General features: G+C 41.0%; 1 protein-coding gene across 2 annotated transcripts in view; it reads left to right on the top strand.

The window, feature by feature from the left end:
* LOC121295323 (E3 ubiquitin-protein ligase MARCHF1-like) overlaps nucleotides 1-23,055 on the top strand; it is a 128,457-nt gene that overhangs the window by 48,017 nt on the left and 57,385 nt on the right. For both annotated transcript variants that reach the window (XM_041219818.1, XM_041219811.1), the window contains exon 2: nucleotides 19,146-19,341. In XM_041219818.1, the coding sequence (XP_041075752.1) occupies nucleotides 19,246-19,341 (96 nt within the window). In that variant the 5' untranslated portion in view covers nucleotides 19,146-19,245. The remainder of the gene's footprint in view (nucleotides 1-19,145; nucleotides 19,342-23,055) is intronic.

Here is a 23,055-nt window from a genome sequence, read left to right as displayed (position 1 = left end):
CCAATAAGCCCTTCGAAAGATGACAAAGGGTTTAGACAGGTGTTAACTCATGGGTTTAAACGTTTAGACTGACTTCTAGTGTAAGTTTGATTTTCCAAAGCATCAAAATAGTTTTCCCTTAAGCACTTTTGTATCCATTTACACAACAACATGTTGTAGTTTAGATATTTAAGTTACACATGGGGCTACTTGCATAACTTAGCTCAATTTTATTTTAAAACACAGACAGCCTCTGTGTTTCTGGGAGTCTTCACAAGAGAAGGGGAATAACCCTTCTTTAGTCTTACACTTCAGTTTGTGTTTAACCCTAGATTGAACTAACATGTTATTTTTTATATTGGTGCAAGCAAATTGTTTGGATTATGGTAAGATATATATATGTTTCCAGACATTTTAAAGACTGCTTACATAGCCACTGCAGCATTGAGAGAATTGACCAAAATAATAATGCGGCTATTTTATGATGTAATGCTATTTTATGATGTAAGGTTCTAATGTAAAACGTCTCATTTATATGATCACCTTGCGACCAGTTGCTTTGGGATATGTACAAATAGTTTGAGCATGATTGAAAGAAAAAAAAAAAACATAATACTGAAGATGAGGTCTATAGGGACCATTCAAACTTTGTAATGAAAAGATGCTTAATACTATACAGACAGTGATCAGTGATCAGTACCATTTTAGATTATGTGAGTGAACTGTATATAGTGGCTTAATATAGGCTAAAAGATAGCATTATCTTTTCGTGGATAAGACAAGAAATTGGCGCTTGAAAGAAAAATATTTCATAATGAGGGCCCCATCTGAATGTGTTTTTATTTCTTCTGAATTCTGAATATAAATTAGAATTATAATTCTAATTTATATGTAGCTTACTCAGGGGAAGGACTACAGCTCTAAAGCAAATACAAAAGAATTCCTTTCTAAACCCAACTGTAGCCTTATGAGGCGAATTAGACATTTATGTGCACAAACAGCACATTTAGACAACTTAACCCATCTACAGCCCATTGTCACTGTTTAAAATCAAACATATAAGATGCCCCAACCCTGTCTAAAAAAGGGTAACTTTAGACGTGTAGCCAAAGTGCAGCCACCTTCACCCCACTGTGTATATGCGACATAGCTAATATTATTTTTTTCATGACATAAGCTGTCATTTTAAAAGCAGCTTTGAGATATGAATAATTCAGTTTGCAATGACAGTTGAATCAGGTTTTGGAACAAAGCTTAGAAACCAGGGAAGTCCCTGAAGACTGAAGCAGTTAGGTTACATGGTTTTAACTGTCTGTTTGGCACCAGTCTTGTTACAAATACATGGCAGAATAAGGAAGATTAAAGGGTACATCAGCACTACATGAAAAACATAAACTATCCCACATTGCTGTTCCAAATGTGTTTGGTCATTGTATAATAATCCATATACGCCCAAACATCTGCATAATGCCACACTGCTATGTCCAAAATCATTGTTCTCAAGCATCTCTTCTGAACCAAAAAACATGACTTCCTCATGTACCCTCACATGTACTGTACTGAAGTACTAGCAGTTTTAGTTTTTCTTGGTTGAACTGGTGAGGATAAGATGATTCTAAAATTCTAATGATGTGCATATACATTGATACCAGTCAGTCATGCAACCCGCAACTCTCAAATAAAAAAAGCAACGTTTTAAAAATACAAGCCCAATTCCGCTTATTATACACAGACTTGGCAACTGTGACGGAAAGCAAAAATCTACAAACAGAAAGAAAAGCATACCGTTCCACTGCCATATCAAAATTGTGTCACTGGCAGTTTAAATTCAAACTGAAAACCAAATAGAAAGGATGAAAAAATGCAATATTTATTTTTTTAGGTTAATTAGATCACATCAGTTTCTCAGAAGTGTGGATGCTGTAATACCGAACTAAATTTATTTTTTGTGTCTTCCAATATCCCAAAATGCTTTGTGGTATATTTGGTGAAATACTGAGAGCAGCCGCCTGAAGGACTTGCTGTCAGTGTGCAGCACAAAGGAATATCTATTAGAAAGTGTCCTGAGGGCATCATGATTTTTAATGGTTAGGTTTAGGGTTAAGTATTCAGTTTTGGTTAGTTTTTAAGGCTTGGGTTGCTTAAAATTAGGTTGGCTTAGGGTCAGGGTGGATTGATTTCGTAGAGTTGCCGAGCTCTGGAAATGAAACTTCGGAGTGCTTGGCAAATGCCCTAGAATCATCCGATGCCCTCAGGACACTTTCTTTACGCTGCTGTCAGTGTACACTTTGCACTACGTATTCACTTTTCTGCTTAAAAAATAACTTCAGGACATCTCTCATAATTTTGATTACATGAGAGTAGATGTTAAAACTTCATACTGATTTGAACTCGGCTCTCGCCAAGATAAGCACCAACCAAGACGTAGCTTTACAGTAAACTAATGTGATCCATCTGCATCTCCATCCATTTGTGTTGCTTTCCATCTGATGATGTAGATATCCTTCTGTCTGATGTTGATGGCTGAAGTGTAATGCTGGCTCCAGGGATCAGCTTATTTTTGGAATGATAGCAATTAATTACGTACATAGTAATAGTTTGGAAATAGAAATGCTCTCCAAAACAAAACAACATACAAGAAATTACATGAAATGAGGGCTTTCCAAAAGTTCAGCTGCTGCAATTCAAAAAGCAATCAATTATGAGCAGTCTTCTACAGTTCCTCATTTTGCTAAGAAGATCAGGACCTCAACACAAAACTCAGAGGGCCCGATGTGGCCCCGGAAGCCATTTGGAGATGTCTGTGTTACAGGTCCTCGGTTAGACTGTCGAGTCTCGTGGCAGATTAATTTTTCTGAATAAAAGTTAAGAAAGACAGAGTCAGGGTTGCTGTTTTCGCCCCAGTGGTCAGTGACTTTCTCTTTTTTTTTTTAATTTTACAATTCAAAATAAAATACATAGTTACAGAAAGATAAAGGTGTGTTGCATTAGTACATATTTCAGAGGCAAACATTTAGTTTTAGTAACAGTTAATGCAATATTATTTGAGTTATTTTTATCCACGTTGTGCATTAAAAATGTGGTCCTGTAGTTTTGACAGAGATGTATTCATGGTTACACAGTATTTAATATATATTTTTATACGCTTCGTAAGGTATAATTAGATAATAAAAAGATGTTTTATATTTTTAAAAATAGTCTTAACATAAAGTTATTGCTTTATAAAAATATAATAAACCTCTCATATACTAAACTGAAGATAAGTTAAAAAAGACAGAGTCAGTATTGCAGCTTTCACTTCTGTGGTCTGTGATGCTCTGAAGAGTGAGTAACAACCTAGACCTACATCTGTCTCTCTCGAATGGCGCCACCAACAGGCTGCCTCCTAGACTACAGGACTTCTGTTTACACAAAAAACCAAATGCATTTTCCAGATATTACACTGGATTAAACAGGTAAGTACTTTTATTTAAATCCTGTGGGTGCTACAGGTGCAGGAAATTAAAACTGTAAGCATCGCTGTTCTTATGTTCTCCCTTGGGTTGTTGGATGAAAGTATTTGAAAGAAAGAGTATTTGCTAAATCTTAATGATACAATTAGTCAAAGCTTAATGTAGCTAGTAGAGTAGAACTGTGTCGTTAATATAAGAATGCTAACCTGTATGCCACCTTAATTAACACTTATAAACCTGTTTAGCCAGGCCTGTTCTCATTTTTTAGAATAGAGAATTATACAATTATGTCTCTCTGTACTCATTTACACCCTACAGACAAAAAAAAAAAAAAAAAAGTCTGGAATAATTATAAACAATTCCCAGAGCACACATCTCTGTGGGTTTGTGATGCTTTCAATGATTATTTCTGCATTGTAGTTGGTACCCTATTCCCAGAGCCAAAAAAAGAAAAACTTACAGGCTGTTACTAAAATTCATGATTGAAAAATGGATCCAAGGCCTTTCTAGCATCTCAGTGGATATATTCATACAGTCAAGTATTTATACTATACAGTATTTCATTCCATCAGTCTTTTTTCATTGCGGTAGAGATAACTCAAGGAGATCATGACAGTAGGGTGCCTGGTTCCCATTGCCTTGGGCTGGGGAGAAACCAATGTCAAGCTGTCAACTCCTTCTTATAAAAAAACTTCTTCCAATGTAAACATCAAACCTACCGTATACACCATCTACTTCTCTATTTTCATCATGACAACACACTTTTATAATATTTATGGTATTTTTTATTTTCCTCATTTTAATTTGCTCTTACTACTGATTTTATTGTATTCTATAACTGCTATTATCAGTAATATGATACATTGTAATGTGGGCTTTCTAATCTAATACTTTGTAACAACGGCACGTCTCCCTGGATAAGGGTGTCTGCTAAGAAATAAATAACAATACAAACTAATATAAATATTTTAAATATTATTCATAAACACATTTTATATAAGAAGTGTTTTTTTCAGAATATCAATATAAAAAGGAGTGTTGGTAGGTAATTTAAGTTTTTAAGAAGAGGGTAGCCTCTTCTGCATGTACCGCAGTACCTCTCGTTCTGGAAGGAATACACTTGCTCTAGCAATTGGTCCTGTTGCATGGGTGCCCATCTCCAAATCTCTCGAAGACAAATCTGACCCTTTCCATCAGACTCGACATCCAGCCCTCCTGCAGCTCCTTCAAGATTCTTGGCTGTTCCAACAATACAAGACTCCCCTTCTGCCAGAGATCTGTGTCCTCGAATATTAATGGAATGGTTTTCTATAGCCATGGCTTTTTTACTGCAAAGCCTATTTGAAGTTCGCCTTTCCAGGCAGATACAGGTGCTCCATCAGTGTCACTGGATCTGAACTCAGATGATCCTGCATCGTTTCATTTCTCTCACTGCTCAACCTGAGGAAAGCCTTGGATGTGCCTAAAACAGCAGAACTCAGGGTTTCTTCTGCAATTGCTGTTTTCTAACATCAGCCTGAAACTTTAAGAAATCTGGTTCTGAGCTGGACTTCTTCAGGGGCTTGTTCAGGGACGCAGAGCTGAGAACTTTATTATTAATCAAAAAGAACTGATGATCTTCATACATTTTTAGTCTATTCTCTGTCTCCCAATCTTGGAGAAAATCAAAGGGAGTCAGACTAGAAGTGAATATTGATTTTCTTCTCACAGTCTCAGCCCAGAAAAAGGGCCATGCTGGATTCTACATTCTTTGCTCCAGGGTGAAGTAAGATAGAGGGGCCAGAAGAGGTTCTTTTGAAGCTCAGTGGCTGAACAGTGTTAACATATTGAGAATAGCATTCAAGCAAGTTCAGAACAGGAGGTGGTAAATCTGTCACTTTACTGGAGTGTGTCTAGAATATTAATCTGTCATTCATGAATAAGAGGTATTGCCAGTTACTAGGTGATATGCATATCAAAGGAAAACTGTCACGATGTAATCAGTATGATGAAGGTTGATGATGTAAAATATGTTTTTTTTTCAACATTTTACTTTTGGCTGCCATTTTCTACAAAGGTTGTACTTTATTTCAAGTTCAACTGAACAGGCTGCACGGTTTACATCAACATTGATTGCTTAGTGTTTTATACAGTAAATACATTGTTTTCTTTTTAGTTATTGCACAATTAAATTAGTACTGGTGTTGAAGTAACATTTAACAAAAGCTGATAGTTCAGAAGAAAACATTGAAGTTGCATTCCATCTTTGTAGCAATAAGAAAGCCAATTGAATGTACTTTCAGAGAACTATTAGAAGAAAAGATAAAAAAAAAAAAACAGAGATTTATACTAAAATCTCATACACAAATGTTTGACCTTCCTCTGGTAAATTATTGAATTATAGACTACAGACAGAACAAACCATCACCGCAATTCGATAGTGGAATGAGTTTTACAGACGGTTGTTACGGTCCCAATGGAAATGAGGCATACAAGTTCCATATTGCACATTCTGTTTTCATGTTATGACCTGCACAATTTATAGTGCACAATTTATTTTAAATGTATAAATCATTGCGCTGAAATAACATTAATGTGTTCTTTGTACACATTACATAATTACATTATAGCCTAATTACTACACAATTAACATGAGATAGATCATGGTGCCGCATTGGCACATTATGATACTATACAGTACGTTACATATATTGCACGTACTGGACACAGAAATACTTCATTTTTTTAATTTACATGGAACATTGTACAGTGTACAAGTGGCTGCAAATGAAACACATAGGCTACCTGCTACTGACTCAGACTTTCTTTGCAAAAGCAATTAAAGACTTCATAGCATTTTAAACCACTTTGAGTCCATCAGTATTTCTGAAAGCTTCTCAACTTTTCAAGCCGATTGATTGCAGTTATTTTAAATTCTGTAGGGTATGAGTTTATAAGAAAGGGAGATCATATCTAACTAACCTGCTTGATTTTTTGGAGGATGCAATATTGACAATGGATAAATGCAAAACATATTACATGGTTTATTTTGATCCTACATAAAAGATTAATTCTCAAACTGAACACAGTAAGGATTCAAGGAAATGCATGCACATTAGGCAGTGGTTAACATGTAGAAAACAGAAAGTACTGATTAGAGGAAAAAACTTAAACTGGAGCGAGGTAACCAGTGGAGTACCACAGGGATCAATATTATGTCCTCTGCTCTTCCTAATCTACATTAATGACGTAGATTCTGGTATAGTAAATAAACTTGCTAAATTTGCCTATGACACAAAAATAGGGGGAGTGGCAAACACTTTTGCAGCAGCAAAGGTCATTCAAAATGATCTAGACAGCATTCAGAACTTGGCAGACACATGGCAAATTATATTTAATATAAACAAGTGTAAGGTACTGCACGCAGGCAATACAAATGTCCATTATAAATACCAAATGAGAGATGCTGAAATTGAAAAAGGAATCTGTGAAAAATATCCAGGAGTTTATTTTGAAATGTCATCATCTAGACCAGCGGTTCTCAAAATTGTATCCTGGGAATGGGGGTTAGACGGTTCAGTGTTTTTTTTTTTTTTTTTTTAATCAAAAAACATGTATTTAATTATTGTAATTTTTAATTGTTTTTAATATTTTAATTACAACACACAGCTTAGCCTGGGCTATACCATATAATGTGCAGATACTTTATTTGGGCTTTATTAGCTATTTTGGTTGGATCGCCAATAATACTTTCACCAATCAGAGAGTTGCTAACAGAACTCATAGCGATCCCGCCCTCTGGAAGACTGGTATACACAACATTATAAAGAAGTGCTGGACGAGGGAAATAATGTGTCAGATATCAAAGTGGATATGATAATATCAGAGATGAAGCCAGTTTGCTTAAAAACATTAAAAGCAGACCGGACATTTTCATTAATGGATTTTAAAAATGTGGAATTGATGATGCGATCAGAAACCCAGGCGCAGTGTAAACTGCGCTTGGTACTGTAATAGGACTGATCTTTTTTATGTTAAGCATTTGTGTGCTATTTTTATTTTATTTTTTTTTCACAAGGGTTTAATTAAGTAACAGCCAAAATTGTTTGTGTCAGACTTGTTGAAAGTCTGTAAGAAAATTCTTGATTGTTACTGTCGATACGTTGTAGATACAACTATTAATGCAGGCATCGTGCAGGCATTGCAAAGTTCAGAAACAAAACGTTAAAACGTTTTGCACCATATAAAACTGAGCTGATTTTGCCAGTGCTTGCTAGACAATTAACCAGTTTGAAATGATTTCAAAGCAATAAAAGCATTTTTGTTTCTGCTTTATTGTTAAAGATTTCACATGCTGTCAAACAATTGATTACTGTGATCATTCTACTGTGTTATGTTGTGAAGAATAGTTTTAAAACTGAGAGACAGCAAATTCTTATAATAAAAGTTTGCTGGTTCTTAAACTCAAGGGCAATATAAGAAAAATAAATACTGTAATTGTTTAAAAGGCCTTCTTTTTTGTTCTCCAAGTTACATTGTAGATGTAATTGTAAGTTAATGTAAATGAGAATATGTTTTAGCAGTATATTTAATTAAGTAAACATGTATTTAAATGGTTTTAGAATTAAAAGTATAAATGCAAAACTGTGACTTTTTTATGAACGTGCTGTTAAAAAATCCCCCAACGTATAAATCCACTGAATTTAATACTAGCCAAAATTTCCTGTTCCCTTTCAATTCGAAAATAACCATTAACGTATGGGACATTGCCGTCAGGTAGTAGGGATTGGCTGAGCTTTATAGCAAAGCTGCCGATAGGCCTCGTGCGAGCTGCCGTGTAAGCCCACCCCCCTGGGAGCTTACTATACGCAGCGCGCAGAGACTCTCTTCCTCTTTTGTCTTCAGCATTGGTAGTGGTAGGTACTAGAGCCCGTGACTGTCTGTGCTCAAAAAGCTTAGGCTTGAGAAGCTGGTTTTGGCCCTTCTCCGAGTTTATTTCAGTTATGTTTATTATTGGTTACTGGATTGTATAATTGTGTTATATATTTTTATATATATATATATATATATATATATATATATATATATATATATATATATATATATATATATATATTATATCCTTCACGCTTTGCTTCGGCATCGCGTTTTTGTGTAACCTCGTGGTCTCCGTCTTCTTCTGTTATTATAATTATAATTATTATAATTATATATTATTATTACTGTGTGTTTTTGGGTTGTATATATTATTTTTCATATATATATATACATTGTTTAGGATGCGCTTTGTTGGCCTAGGCCACGTGCATAGTGCAGCCTCGGTCTTGCGTGACCAGACCGCGTGTGTGTGTGTGTGTGTGTGTGTGTGTGTGTGTGTGTGTGTGTGTTTGTGTGTGTGTGCTTGTGTGTGTGTGTGTGTGGAGTCTGCTTTGCAGGCTGCTATTATCTTCCACTGCTGTGTGTTCCCCACTGTGTGGTAGCTGTACGGTTTTCCCTACAGCCCATCTACAGTACACCAAGCACTTGCTGCAGCATTCCAGAATAACAAAAACAAAAAAAAAAAAACAAAACAAAACAAAAAATCCCTTTCACCAGAAAAAGAAGACGACCACCAAGCACATTTTCCCCAGCACCAAGGTAAGTATATAAACACCATATAGACACCGTACCAGCACTAGCGTCTCCGCTCTGCAGGTCAGCTGACACTTAGGCGTCTTGTGCTAGCGTCTCCACGCTCGGTAATCGCTCTGCGGGGTGTCAGAGCTTCGACGCTTGGTGTAGCGCTTCTGCGCTTGGTGAAGCGCTTTGCGCTTGAGGCTCAGTGCTTGACGTCGACGCTCGACGCACGCACCTCGATGATCGGTGTTCCGATGCTCGGTGCTCGGCACTTCGACGCCACATGCTCGACGCTCGGCACCTCGACGCTATACGCTCGGCGCCTTGATGCTTGGAGCTTCAACGCCACGTACTCGACGCTCAGCGCCTCGACGCCCCGACGCTCAGCGCACCGACGCTACGCGCTTGACACTCGGCTTATCGACGCTTGTTGCTTGACGCTTTCGATTGGAGCTCGTCGATGTTTACTGTGCCGTGTACGCCCAAAATGTCAGGCTTTCACCGCTGTATGTCCTGTCAGGCAAAGCTGCCTGCCAGTGATCCACATGATGAGTGCGTGGCATGCCTCGGGCCGGAGCACACTGCATCTGCGCTAGCGGATAGGGCTTTTTGCCAGTCTTGAGCTGGTTTCCAGACTCGTGCCCTTAGGCAAAGGGCCAAGAAGTCAGTGGGTGGGCACTCCCCTTCATCGGGCTCTTCCCACACCATCTCAGCCCCGCCATCATCTACGGCGAAGCCGCCAGAGTGACTGCAGCTCTCTATGAGCCCAGCCTCCCAGACTACAGCTGGTCAGAGGTCCCCCACCAGACGCGCTCGGGCTAGCAGCCCCTCTCCTTCTAGGGCACGCCCTCGTCGGGAGTCTAGATCGCGCTCTAGATCGCCTCAGTTCTCGTTCCCCTGGGCGACACAAGGATAGATCCGAGTTGGCAGAGCTAACCTCCAAAATGTCCCAATTTATGGAGGTCATGATGGGACAACAGTCCCTGCTTAGGTCCCTGGCTACAGCAGGACCTCGAGCCCCAGAGTAGCCCGTCGGGCCTGTCTCCAACCAACCAATGGCCCCTCCTGAACCTCCATTGGCTAGTTCCCTCCCAATGCAGTCGCAGAAGGACTGGGATATTGACACTGTCTCCAGAGATGCTTCTGACATCCTGGAAGGGGACAGTGTAGAGGCTGAGGTAGCCTCCCAACACTCAGAACAGTATGTTGAGTCTGAGCTGTTGGACACTGATGACCCTATGTGGTCCGTGGTTGACAGAGCAACCCGCCACTTGGGCATCGATTGGCCCCAGACAGAGTTTCCCCGGCGATCTCTGTTCGAATTGCCTTCAGTCCAGTCCCATCAGTCCAGGATGCTCCCAGCATTCCCGGACTTCATCAAGGAAGTGCAGTCTACCTGGGGGGCTCCGGCCTCTGCTCCTGCGACGTCTCGCAAGGCTTCGGCCTTTACTATGCAGGGGGCTAGTGAGGCTGGCCTAGCGTCCTTTCCACCTGTGGACGCTGAGTTCGCCACGTTGGTGAAGATGCCGACACTGTCTGGGCTTACCAAAGACCCAGCGTGTCCTAACAAGCAGTGCAGGACCACAGAAGTACACCTTAAAAAAGGGTACTCTGCGGCCACGGAGGCAGTCAGGCTGTCTAATATAGCCAGTCTACTGACGTTGTACCAGGTGGCATCTGATAAGAGATTTACCTGAGTGCCCCTTTGCGGCCCTCAGAGGCAAGCTGGGTACTGTCAGCCAGCTGTGGTAAGGCTGGCCCAGTTAAACGCGAGGGCGCAAGGCAGGAGCATTGCTTCCTTGGTGGTGGCCAGGAGACAGCACTGGCTCTCGCAGGCGAGAGTGCAGGAGCCTGTTAAGGCCCCCTTGCTGGACACCCCAATCACTCCCGGACACACGTACGGCCCGGCAGTGGAAGAGATGCTGCAACGCTCCACCAAGGCACGGGAGGCATCACAGCAAATGACCAAAATGTGGCCAAGTAAACAGTTCCAGCCGAAGCAGCCTCAGGAACAGCCTTGGCGAAAAACACTGCCACAGCAGCAGGCGCAACCTCGGGGTAGCAGGACTTCCCCTGCAGGTCCATCAGCACGCAGCCAGTCTGGTTTTCCAAGACCGCGCCGCGTGGAATGGCGCCCTAGAGGTGGTGGCAAGTCGCGTCCTCGTGGCGCTAGCCAGGCCCCTCATGAGCGAGCTCAACCAAAGCAGCCCTGAGACATCCAGGCAGCTATTAGCTCACCCCTACACCGTTCCACAGATCCAGTTCTGGCAACAGTGCGCCAACGACATCTGGGTGCACAAGACCATCTCCACCGGGTACACCCTTCAGTTCCAGTTAAAGCCTCCCCCCTTCAGGGGGTTGGTTGTAACTGCAGTGAAGGACTCGGTTCAATCCTCAGCTCTGAATGCGGAGATACAGGCACTGCTCAGGAAGCGTGCCGTTCAACAAGTAGACCCTGCTCTGATCGACCAGGGATTCTATTCAAAGTACTTCCTAGTGCCCAAAAAGGACGGCGGGTTCCACCCTATTCTAGATCTGCGAGCACTGAACAGATACTTACGGCGGTTATCGTTCAGGATGCTTACGCACAGGCACAATATCCAGTCAGTTCGGGAGGGCGACTGGTTTACCACCGTGGACATGACAGATGCATACTTTCACGTTTCTGTCTGCCCGGGTCACAGGAAGTATCTGCGTTTCGCATTCCAGAGTAGGGTGTATGAGTTTTGAGTTCTCCCATTCAGTCTATCTCTAGCTCCTCATACCTTTTCCAAATGTATGGATGCCATTTTAGCTCCTTTGCAGGCTCAAGGTGTCCGACTGCTGAACTACATGGACGACTGGCTCGTCTGCGCGCAGTCCAAGGAGCAGCTGGCACAGCACACAGTGATGGTTACGAACCATCTTCAGCGGCTGGGTCTGAAGGTCAATTCAGAGAAGAGCCGCCTCGTGCCAAGCCAACAGACCGAGTTCGTGGGGTTGCATCTGGACTCAGTGTCCATGGAAGCGACCCTGTTGACAGAAGAGTTGCCTTGCTGGAACGGTGTCTCTCCCTGTTCAGGTTGAGAGAAACAATCAGCATGGAGCTGTGTCAGCGCATGCTAGGGCTGATGGCTGCCACCTCACAAGCCCTTCCCTTGGGCTTATTACACCAGAGACCTCTACAGGCCTGGTTCAATGCCTTCGCCTTACATCCGCAGAGAGAAAAACATTGCAGGTTGACGGTATCCCGGACCTGCTGGGAAGCACTGCGCTGGTGGAAAGTTCCGGCAAACATCCGCCAGGACGTTCGCCTGGGTCCCATCTTCCGGAGGGAAGTGGTTACGACCGACGCCTCCAACCAAGGTTGGGGAGCAGTCTGGAACGGCTCAGGGACCCGCGGAGTGTGGTCAGGACGCTGGAGGTCAGCCCACATCAACGCTCTAGAACTCAGAGCAGTGGACCTCACCCTTCGGCACTTCTTGCCAGTGCTTCTGGGCAAGCACGTGTTGGTGCGGTTAGACAACACCACGGTTGTGGCGTATATCAACTACCTCCTATCCAGAGGAGGCCCTCTTGCAGGAGAATGGCGTCTCCACCCTCAGGTGGTAGAGCGCATCTGGGAATGGTTCAGAAGAGCACAAGTAGATCTCTTTGCTTTGCAAGAGACCACGCACTGCCCCTATGGTTCTCGGTGAGGGATCCCGACAGCCCCCTAGGAGTCGACGCACTGGCTCACGATTGGCCGCGAGTCCTCCTGTATGCATTTCCACCGACTCCAATGCTCCCCGCCTTCTTATAGAAGGTCAGGGTAGAGCGAGCGACAGTCATTCTGATCACTCCTCGGTGGCCTCGGAGAGTATGGTTCCTGAGCATGGTGCAGTTACTGCATGGTCAACTGCGGGAGCTTCCCCTGTGAGCAGACCTATTGTCCCAGGCCGAAGGTTGGCTTTGGCACCCGAACCCCAAGCTCATGCAGCTATGGGCTTGGCCCCTGAGCGGGAGCGCCTGTCAGCCTTAGGGCTTTCGACAGCAGTGATCTCGGCCATTCAGAGCGCCAGAGCGCTCTCTACCAGGTCGCAGTACACATACAAATGGCAGTTGTTCCAAGATTGGTGTCTGGCTGGTGGCCATGACCCAATATCTTGTCCTATGGCAGTAATATTACAGTTTCTGCAGAATCTGTTAGATGAAGGAAAATCTCCCTTTTTACACTTAAAGTGTATTTAGCTGCCATATCAGCCTGCCATGTAAGCATTGACGGATTATCACCTGGTTGCCATTTTTTGGCATCTCAGTTCCTTAAAGGCGCAAGACGCTTGCGACCTCCAAGAGTGACCAACTTGCCGTCATGGAGCCTTGACGTGGTGCTAGAAGCCCTTACTAAGGCACCGTTTGAGCCTCTCCACTCAGTGGATATGAAGCTCATGTCTATGAAAACCGCATTTTTGCTGTCAGTAGTGTCAGCAAAACGCGTCAGTGAATTACATGCACTGTCAGTGCACCCTTCATGTATTCGCTTCGCAGGAGACGGTTCTAAGGTCTCCATGCGTACAAATCCAGCCTTTCTGCCAAAGGTTATATCCCCATTCCATATGAACCAGCCGGTCGAGTTGATGGTGTTCCATCCTCCTCCCTTTTCCTCTCCAGAGGAACACCTGTTACACATGCTCTGCCCTGTGCGGGCATTGAGGTGTTATACTGACCGTACAGACTGTGATGCAAACAGAACAACTGTTCATATGCCATGGTTCTAAGACGTTGGGTCAGCCGTTGTCAAAACAATGCCTTTCCCACTAGATAGTGGATGCTATTAAATTAGCCTATGAGTCTGCAGGCCTTCCACCGCCAGGGCAGTTGAAGGCGCATTCCACTAGGGGTATGGCAACGTCCTGGGCCCTCTTTAGAGGGCTGCCAGTGTCTGATATTTGCGCGGCAGCCAGTTGGGCTACACCACATACCTTTATGAGGTTTTACAGATTAAACGTGCTGGATTCCTCTGCTCCATTGTTTGGGGCATCTGTACTATACTATTTGGCACCTCAAGATGCCAATATGGTGTTGACTATTCCACCTTAGGACAGGTGTCATTGCGAGCATAGACGCTGAGGCGCAGCTCCGCATATGCCTAGATGTATTGCCTACGCAATTGCGTTATGACGTCCTACTGCCAAGAATCCTCCCTCGCGACAGCTTGGGTACACTGTTCCCATACGTTAATGGTTATTTTCGACTTGAAAAGGAAAGATAGGTTGCGGATGCAACCCCGTTTCCCTGAAAGAGAAAATAACCATCAAGCCGCGAGGTTGCTCCGGAAGCCTTCACGGCCTGAAGAGCAAAAGAGGAAGAGAGTCTCTGCGCGCTGCGTATAGTAAGCTCCCAGGGGCGCGGGCTTACACGGCAGCTCGCGCAGAGGCCTATCGGCAGGTTTGCTATAAAGCTCATCCAATCCCTACTACCTGACGGCAATGTCCCTTACGTTAATGGTTATTTTCTCTTTCAGGGAACCAGGGTTGCATCCACAACCTATCCTTATGCGGTATATTAACTTGACAAATCTTTATGTTGACATCTAATGATGTATGTTGTTTATCAGCTTACTATGTAGTAAGCGTTGGTCACAATTGGTAAAATGTAATTTGCAGTGTTAAGTTTGCTTTTACTACGATGGATCGGTGGCTGGTTCGTGCAAAAACAAAAACAAAACAAAAAAAAACAAAAACAAAACAGCAGTGACATACAGAGAAGCTGCAGGCATGTTGGATTTTCCTTTACCAGTTTATCTACATATTGTAACGATCTGGACTATTTGCATAGTAAGGTTTTGTGTCGCTATTTCGTGTTTTGGTCAATGTCCTGAGTGCCAGTGCATGTTAACAAGTGCACCTGTGGGGTCGGGTGAGCATGATCGAGTCGTGGTCCCAGTGTGCTTGTTCAATAACGTGTCTTGTTATGTCTAAATGTTCCATGTTTTCGCTGGGTTTTGGGGTATAAAAGGGCAGCTTGCATGCTGCTGTGTTTCTGTGTTGTGGTGTGCTGACCTTCTCAATAAAACCTGAACAAGATCTTGCTGCGGTCATCTGCCTCCCATTTGTTTACACCGGAAAGCTACAGTAGTGATCACAAGTGGGATGGAACGAAAACGTTGGGGACGAACAGAAGGAGTCAGGGGGAGACCTAATGGAGCTGGCATGCAACCAGAAAGAGTAGTGGACATCCGACGGGCGCTGAAAAGTGCCCAGGGGTCGAGTGCATGACGGCAAAGGAACAGAGCGTCTCCAGAGAGTGGTAGCTGGATCGGGTCGGCTCACTGGATGGAGAACAGGAGCAGAGTCGGAGGGAGTGCAGCACCCGAGGTATGCTGACACTGAATGACAAGGCTCATCCAGCCAGGAAGAGACGGCAGAGGTGTACCGCACCTCTCACCCTGACAGACGGTCGCAGCACGGAGGATCCAACCCCCCCAAAGCAGCTGACAGCACCGTAACCATGTCCACAACTTGGCAGTCGCATTCTAGGAGAGCAAGTGAGGACAGCCAAGGGGTGGGACCCAAGCCCAAGCCCCTCCTGAAGTAGCAAATAGTACTGGTCCATGAGTTTACCTTGGCCAACTCTGTGGCGAACACCAGATTGCTTCGGGACTGGAACTGAGGGGGGAGCTCTGTAGCGATCAAGTACCACAGACAAGAGGAAGGGGGGCGCGGCCCAAAAACTTTGAGAACCACTGTTCTTGACAATGTGGGGAAGCTATAAAAAAGGCCAACAAAATGCTTAGATATATAGTGAAAAGTGTTGAATTTAAATCAAGGGAAGTAATGTTAAAATTTTAAAATGCATTAGAAAGACCTCATCTCTTGTGTTCAATTCTGATCACCTCACTGCAAAAAAGGATATTGCTGCTCTAGAAAGAGTGCAAAGAAGAGCGACCAGAATTATTTCTGGTTTAAAAGGCATGTCATATGTAGACAGGCTAAAAGCATTGAATCTATTCAATCTTGAACAAAGAAGACTACGCTGCGATCTGATTCAACATTCAAAATTCTAAAAGGTATTGACAATGTCGACCCAAGGGACTTTTTCGATGTGAAAAAAGAAACAAGGACCAGTGCTCACACACGGAGATTAGATAAAGGGTCATTCAGAACACAAAATAGGAGGCATTTTTTTACATAGAGAATTGTCGGAGTCTGGAACCAACTCCCCAGTAATGCTGTTGAAGCTGACACTCTGGGATCCTTCAAGAAGCTGCTTGCTGTGATTCTGGGATTAATAAGCTACTAACAACCAAACAAGCAAAATGGGCCAAATGGCCTCTCATTTGTAACCTTTCTTTTGTTCTTATATGCCCCCTTATAATTTAGTAGGTTACTTGTATCTGTTCTTCCATTTACTTTCGTCTTGTTTTTGGTGTCAGTATAACAGCCTTATATCTGTATTAGCAAGGGACTACTGTACATGCAAATTTTTTTTTTAAAAAAATCAAAAACTAATCAAAATAAAACAAAATCCTAATAGTTAGTTTTTTTTGTGCAGGATTATTTGTTCTTACCATTACTGATTTATTTAATGCCTGGAGCACTGGACACATACAGTGCCAAAGTCTTGATATTTGAATATTGAATGACCATACATTAAGCTTTTTTTTTTTGTCAGGGATGCATTTCATATTTCCCCTTGTGTATGAGATAGTGATGGACAAAATTTAAGCGCTAACCAGCAAGATTTTTAACAAAAAGACTATAGACCTGTTGCCTGCCAAACTGACATGTAAAGCTGTATCGTTTAACACTGATAAAATGTTATTGACTGTGATAAAATAATAACAGCAGCACAAGGTCCAACTGGAACTGACTGTTAAAATACCTCAGTTCTTTTACCATAGTCGCAATATAAGGCAAATTAGCCAGGACTGTGGGATGAAGGGGACTGTATATACTGTAGGGGGGTGGTGGGTGTTCTGTTAGATTGAGGGGGGAGGGAGGGCTTTAAAGGGGTGTGCAAGGTGAATGGTTGAGTTGTGGGGTGTGCGAGTGAGCTCCTGGGGGTTGGGGAGCTTGAGTGGATGGATATTTGAGTACAAAAGCGGGACTGTGGTCCCATGTTTAGGTCGGGCGGGCTCAAGGCTAAAAAAGATTCAAGCAAGGCTGCGGTCCTATCCTATTAGTCTGTGAGGGTGAAACTTCAATTAAGTTCTTTTATTTTACTCCCAGTCCCACTTCCCTAGCTTTTGTTGATTTCTTAATTGTAAAATAAATTAGACTTGAGGCTTTTGAAAAGGATACTGGCTTCAGCCTCCATTCTTTCGATCCCTGAAAACACTACACTATTAAATATAAAGTAGAACAATTCGGCCACATTGAAACAGATCATCATTCATGAAACACTGCTATTCCAACCTGTTTCCTTTAACCAAGATCTTATTGCTCATAACTTGTATTCTAAATGTCACAGACAACATCTTTGCTCACGTAACAAGGTCCAGTAGTATAGTAATGTATGAGATTTTCTCTCCACCATCAACGATACATATGAAGCCTGCAACCTAAAGTAGATGAACAAAGACAAAACAGAAATTAAAAAGACTTACCAAATCTCACACAAAACACAACAAAACCAGACAGGCTGACAACAGACAGAAACAAACCCCACAAGGGTTTTCTTTGTCTCTCTCCCAAACAAATGCTGTTTGTCTATAAATACACTGTAAATGGAAATTAGTTAAATAAAAATTTCTGATGCCATCTTGCTCCCGCCCTCAGATGACAGCTGTCAGACACTCAATTCAGACACTGATGCAGGGGCAGGATCACAATAAAACACGTGGACAAAGTATTAAACACATTTGCACTTTGTATCGTGTTTAAACAATAATTAAATAGTGAGTAAAGAAAATAAAAACTATAATAATAATAATAATAATAATAATAATAATAATAAATAATAATAATAATAATAATCTACTGTAAGTGACATTAATGATATGATAAATAATATTGTAAAGTGAAAATAGAAATACATTAAAAGTAACATTGTGTTACAATACTGCGCCATATCATTTCATAAGGCCGAGCATTCGGGAACTCAGGTTTCTATGGTGCCAATTTTTAAGGTTTTGTAAGTTTGTATTAAAAGATAACTTGCAGTATGTTCACAGTTCCCTTGGGGACATATTCAGTAATCTGTTCATATTAAATAGCACTGCTATGTCACTGTACTATACCTAAAATGGTATTTAAATGATTAGGTCTTATTAAATTAGCTTTTTATTTTTTGCAATTAAAACAGTGTCACAGTTACATGTTCAGTGCAGTAACTGCTTTGTGATAAGGTTGGAATTCGTGTCTCTTACCTGAATAATAACTCAAGTGGGGGTTGTCTCAGTACAACTGCTTGCATTCTTGCTTAGATAATCAACATTGTGCCTTCCAATTTCCCTTTTAAGCATGCTACCAGTTGGTAGTCATGAGAAAAAAAAAGTAATGTAACTAAAATGCGTGCTTCTTTTAAACGTATATTTTATTACAACATTCATATATTTGCGTACACTCATAATCCTGATAACTACTGTAAAGTGCTGCACATGATATTGTAAAAGTAACACCAGTATCCATGTATCTTAATTCTTTTTACACCCTATTTACTTGGTGTTGCCCCTCAGTTCAAGCAGGTCCTTTGATCTAAGTAGATTATATGCATGAATGACATGGCAGGCTTTCTGTGCTTCTCAAGAAGGATGGGATTTGAGTCTAAAATAGACACTAAGCCCTTTTGAGCCTCATGCTTATTTATCCAGTCAGTACAACTAAGCGTCCTGGGCACAGGCATTTGCCATTCCAAATGTGGGAATCTGTCATCAACAGAAGCAGCTGATAATAAAGGCCTGCAAGACCAAGGCATCCTCTATTTCCATGACAGTTATTAGGTACTATAGAAATTGAATTGGCTCCCACACTGCACCAGGGGGCTTTAGTGTCAGTGGCTTACATTAAGTCATCTTTGGCATAAAGCTAAAGTTTGTCTGTGACAGTTTGTGCACTTTGCACATGTATGCAAACACAATGACGGCAAATACAGTGTGTTGTTTTTATTGATTTTTTAAAACTTTTGGATTATTATTTTTTGTCTTTCTTTTTTTGTTAGAATGGAGCTGGCCAAAGCAAAGAAATGAACAATTATGCAGATAGGTTGTTTTGGAGGAGTGAAGGAATCAGGTACCTAATCAGGTATCATACACAGTAAGATGCCTCTTCAACAGATCTCTGTAGTTCCAGCAAGGGAAACGGCTAGCAATGGGAGAAGTTCAAGCAGAAACAAAGAGAAAAACAAGGATATAGAGGTAAGGGTTTTTTTTTTTTCCTGAAAACAGTCAGCAGAAATGATATCAGTATTGTTCATGTATGATGCGGAAGTAAGAAAAAAATAGATTTTAAAAAGTCAGTGGACAAAAAATACACTGAGTAACTTGAACACATGCATTTTAAGACGTGTTATTTAAACTAAAAGAAAAAAAAAAACATGCGTATATTGGCCTTTAATTTCTTCAAAACTGTTTTGAATGATTGAAGTGTCAATTAGCTAAACAAACATTACAAATAATACATTTAGTGGCAAAATGAAATAGTGACACATTACAGTGTCTTGAAGTCTTATTTAAATAACATTAAAATACTTTGTGGAATGTTCACTGCATGCTGTGTGTTAATTTGTCAGTCATACAGAACAATAAACTGCTGTGCTTGCCTATGCTTACAATGTAGTTTATAATTCAGAATTTTTACTTCATACTGTATATTAATTAATCAGTGTAAATATTAGCTGTTGTTAGGATTGTCACCTGGCTCCATGTTTTTTTAACTAATCTCTAAACCACAAATGAACTAGTTTTAATCAGGAAGTACAGTAAGTGGGAATTGTGTGAGCGGCTTCAATGAATGTGTTTAATTGTTTAATAGTGGTGGCAATGCTATCCAGAGATAGATTTGAACATGGATTCAAATCATATTGCATGATATTTTATATGGTAAACAAAGTACTGCAATACTGTCACTATAGCGAACTTTGCGTTCACTCACAGTCTTTTCTGTTTACCTTTGTGGTTAAGTTTGTTTATTTAATATTTCTCCCTGCTTCACACTGTCCAGCCCAATCAGACAAAAAGCAAATCAGCCAGCTGTACTGGTTTGATTAATGGAAACAATCCTTGCAGGAAGTAATACCTGCCCCTGGCAGGTGTGTGCTTTTGGTAACTAGCAAGTAAAACAATTAAATTATTCAACGAAAGTTCACACAGTTCACACTCACCTTACATGTTGAGAATTAAATCAATGAATTTGCAGTTTAGAGGGGTTGAAAAAGCTAGCTTGTCTTAAAGTGTCCCGAGATTACCGAGCGAGATACAACACTAACTGCTGTTCTGACTTATTTTAATTACATATTTTTATATATTTATAATTTTTGGTCTGGAAGGGTGCAATAGGCAATGTTTTACAGAACAATATGCACCTATTTGTGAGACTGCATTAGCCCTGTCTTGTTATGAAACACTGTAGAACATCAGGGGTGCTTTTGAAATCCAGTGCCTAGCAAGAAAGACCTAAATATACTACAGACATCACCGTACCGTAGCTTTTGATGCAGTGCAGACTGAAGAAAAAGATGACGTTGTAATTTTTTTTAATGGAAATCCTCAGCTATGACTTGCTTTGTAGTTTTGTTTTTGATTAACATAAAACTAAAGTAATAATAATCTACATGGTTCTAAAACCAAGGTAGCCGTTCCACTAAAAATATGGCACACAGGCAGTCTAAATATAATAAATATATACACAAATGTTTTAAAAGTGGATAAACCTTTTTGGAGAAATCAACAAAAAAAACCAGAAAGGAGACTACATCAAAACAATAACTCAGGTAAGATATCCATTAAATGTATTTATCTAAATGCTAGAAGTCTCAAACTAAATGTTAGAACTTGAAGCTACTGCACTAATAAGTAACTACGATGTGATAAGTATTACAGAAACTTGGCTATCCAAGAGTGATGGAGACGAATATAATATTAGTGGGTATACACTGTATAGGAAAGACAGGCCCAGGTGTTAAATCTAGAAAAAAACAAACAAAAAAAAAACAATGTAGAATCACTATGGGTTAGAATAATGGACAAACATTCAAAGGGCACAGTAATAGGAGCATGTTATAGACTGCCAAATTCAGACACCAAGCAAAATAATCTGTTATACAAGAACATTAGAAATGCGTGCAGCAAAGGAGAAGCCGTATTAATGGGGGATTTCAACTTCTCCCATATAAAATGGGAAAACCTGGTAGGGAGCACGACAGACGAAACTGAAATGGTAGAATTGAAAAATGACTGCTTCCTAACGCAATTGTTAAGGCACCAACTAGAGGGGAGGCATGCCTTGATTTAGTCTTTTCAAATAACTAAGACAGAATAACTAAAACAGAGGTCAGAGAACCATAGGCAAACTCAGATCACAACATGGTCTCATTGAAGTGCTTTTTAAAACCCCTAAAGTAATGACTAAAAGCTAAGGTTTACAATTTTAAAAAGGCAAACTATGAAAGAAAGAAACAGGGACTAACATAAGTAGACTAGAGTAAAATATCCACAGAAAAAGGACGGCTGTTTTTCAAAAATGTAGTGCTAGAGGTGCAAAACAGTTATATCTCAAAAGTAGACAAATCAAATTCTAAAACAAAATGGTTTAATACATCAATTAAAAAAATATTCGGGAAAAATATGGCACTTTACAAAGCATTTAAAAAGGACCAAGAGCAAAGTACACAGAAAGAGTACTTGGAACTGCAAACTCAAATCAAAAAGGACGTTAGAAAGGCCAAGAGAGAGCACTGTTAAGAGGGCTAAAACCAATTCCAAAAAGTTTTTTTTTTCCAATATCATAACAGCAAGAGAACATTCAAAGAGGAGGTAAAATGTCTAAGTGATACAAATGGCAAAATCATAGACACACTAACAATCATAAACTTGTTAAATTTGCAGACGACACAAAAATAGAAGGAGTGACAAACACCACTGCAGCAGCAAAGGTCATTCAAAATGATCTGGACAGCATTCAGAACTGGGCAGACACATGGCAAATGACTTTTAATAGAGAAAAGTGTAAGGTACTGCATGCAGGCAATACACATGTCCATTATAAATACCATATGGGAGATTTTGAAATTTAAGAAAGAATCTGTGAAAATGACCTAGGAGTTTATGTTGACTCAGAAATGTCTTCATCTAGACCAGTGTTTCCCAACCCTCTTCCTGGTGGCATGCCACGTCTGCTGGTTTCCGTTCCAACTCATCTATCAATTGTTTAATTGAACCCTTCATTGAACTAATAAAGTGATAAACTGGGCATTTCCCATTATTTTCAAGCTATGTGTTTGTTGATACAGTTCAATTAAGCAATTGAATGCTGCTTCGGAACGAAAACCAGCAGACACGGTGTGCCACAGGAACAGGGTTGGGAAACATTGATCTAGACAATGTGAGGAAGCTACAAAAAAGTCCAACAAAATGCCCAGATATATAATGAAAAGTGTAGAATTTAAATCAAGAGAAGTAATGTTAAAACTTCACAATGCATTAGCAAGACCTCGTCTAGAATATTGTGTTCAGTTCTGGTCACCTCGCTACAAAAAGGATATTGCTGCTCTAGAAAGAGTGCAAAGAAGAGTGACCAGAATTATTCCTGGTTTAAAAGGCATGTCATATGCAGATAGGCTAAAACAATTGAATCTATTCAATCTTGAACAAAGAAGACTATGCAGTGATCGGATTCAAGCATTCAAAATTCTACAAGGCATTGACAATGTTGACCCAGGGGACTTTTTCAACCTGAAAAAAGGACCAGGGGTCACAAATAGAGATTAGACAAAGGGGCATTCAAAACAGAAAATAGGAGGCACCTTTTTACACAGAGAATTGTGGGAGTCTGGAACCAACTCCCCAGTAATGTTGTTGAAGCTGATACCCTGGGATCCTTCAGGAAGCTGCTTGATGAGATTCAGCCAAACA

This window comes from Polyodon spathula, chromosome 2 (genome assembly GCF_017654505.1).
Source record: "Polyodon spathula isolate WHYD16114869_AA chromosome 2, ASM1765450v1, whole genome shotgun sequence".
Taxonomy (NCBI): domain Eukaryota; kingdom Metazoa; phylum Chordata; class Actinopteri; order Acipenseriformes; family Polyodontidae; genus Polyodon; species Polyodon spathula.
This window is presented reverse-complemented; position numbering and strand designations above follow the sequence as displayed.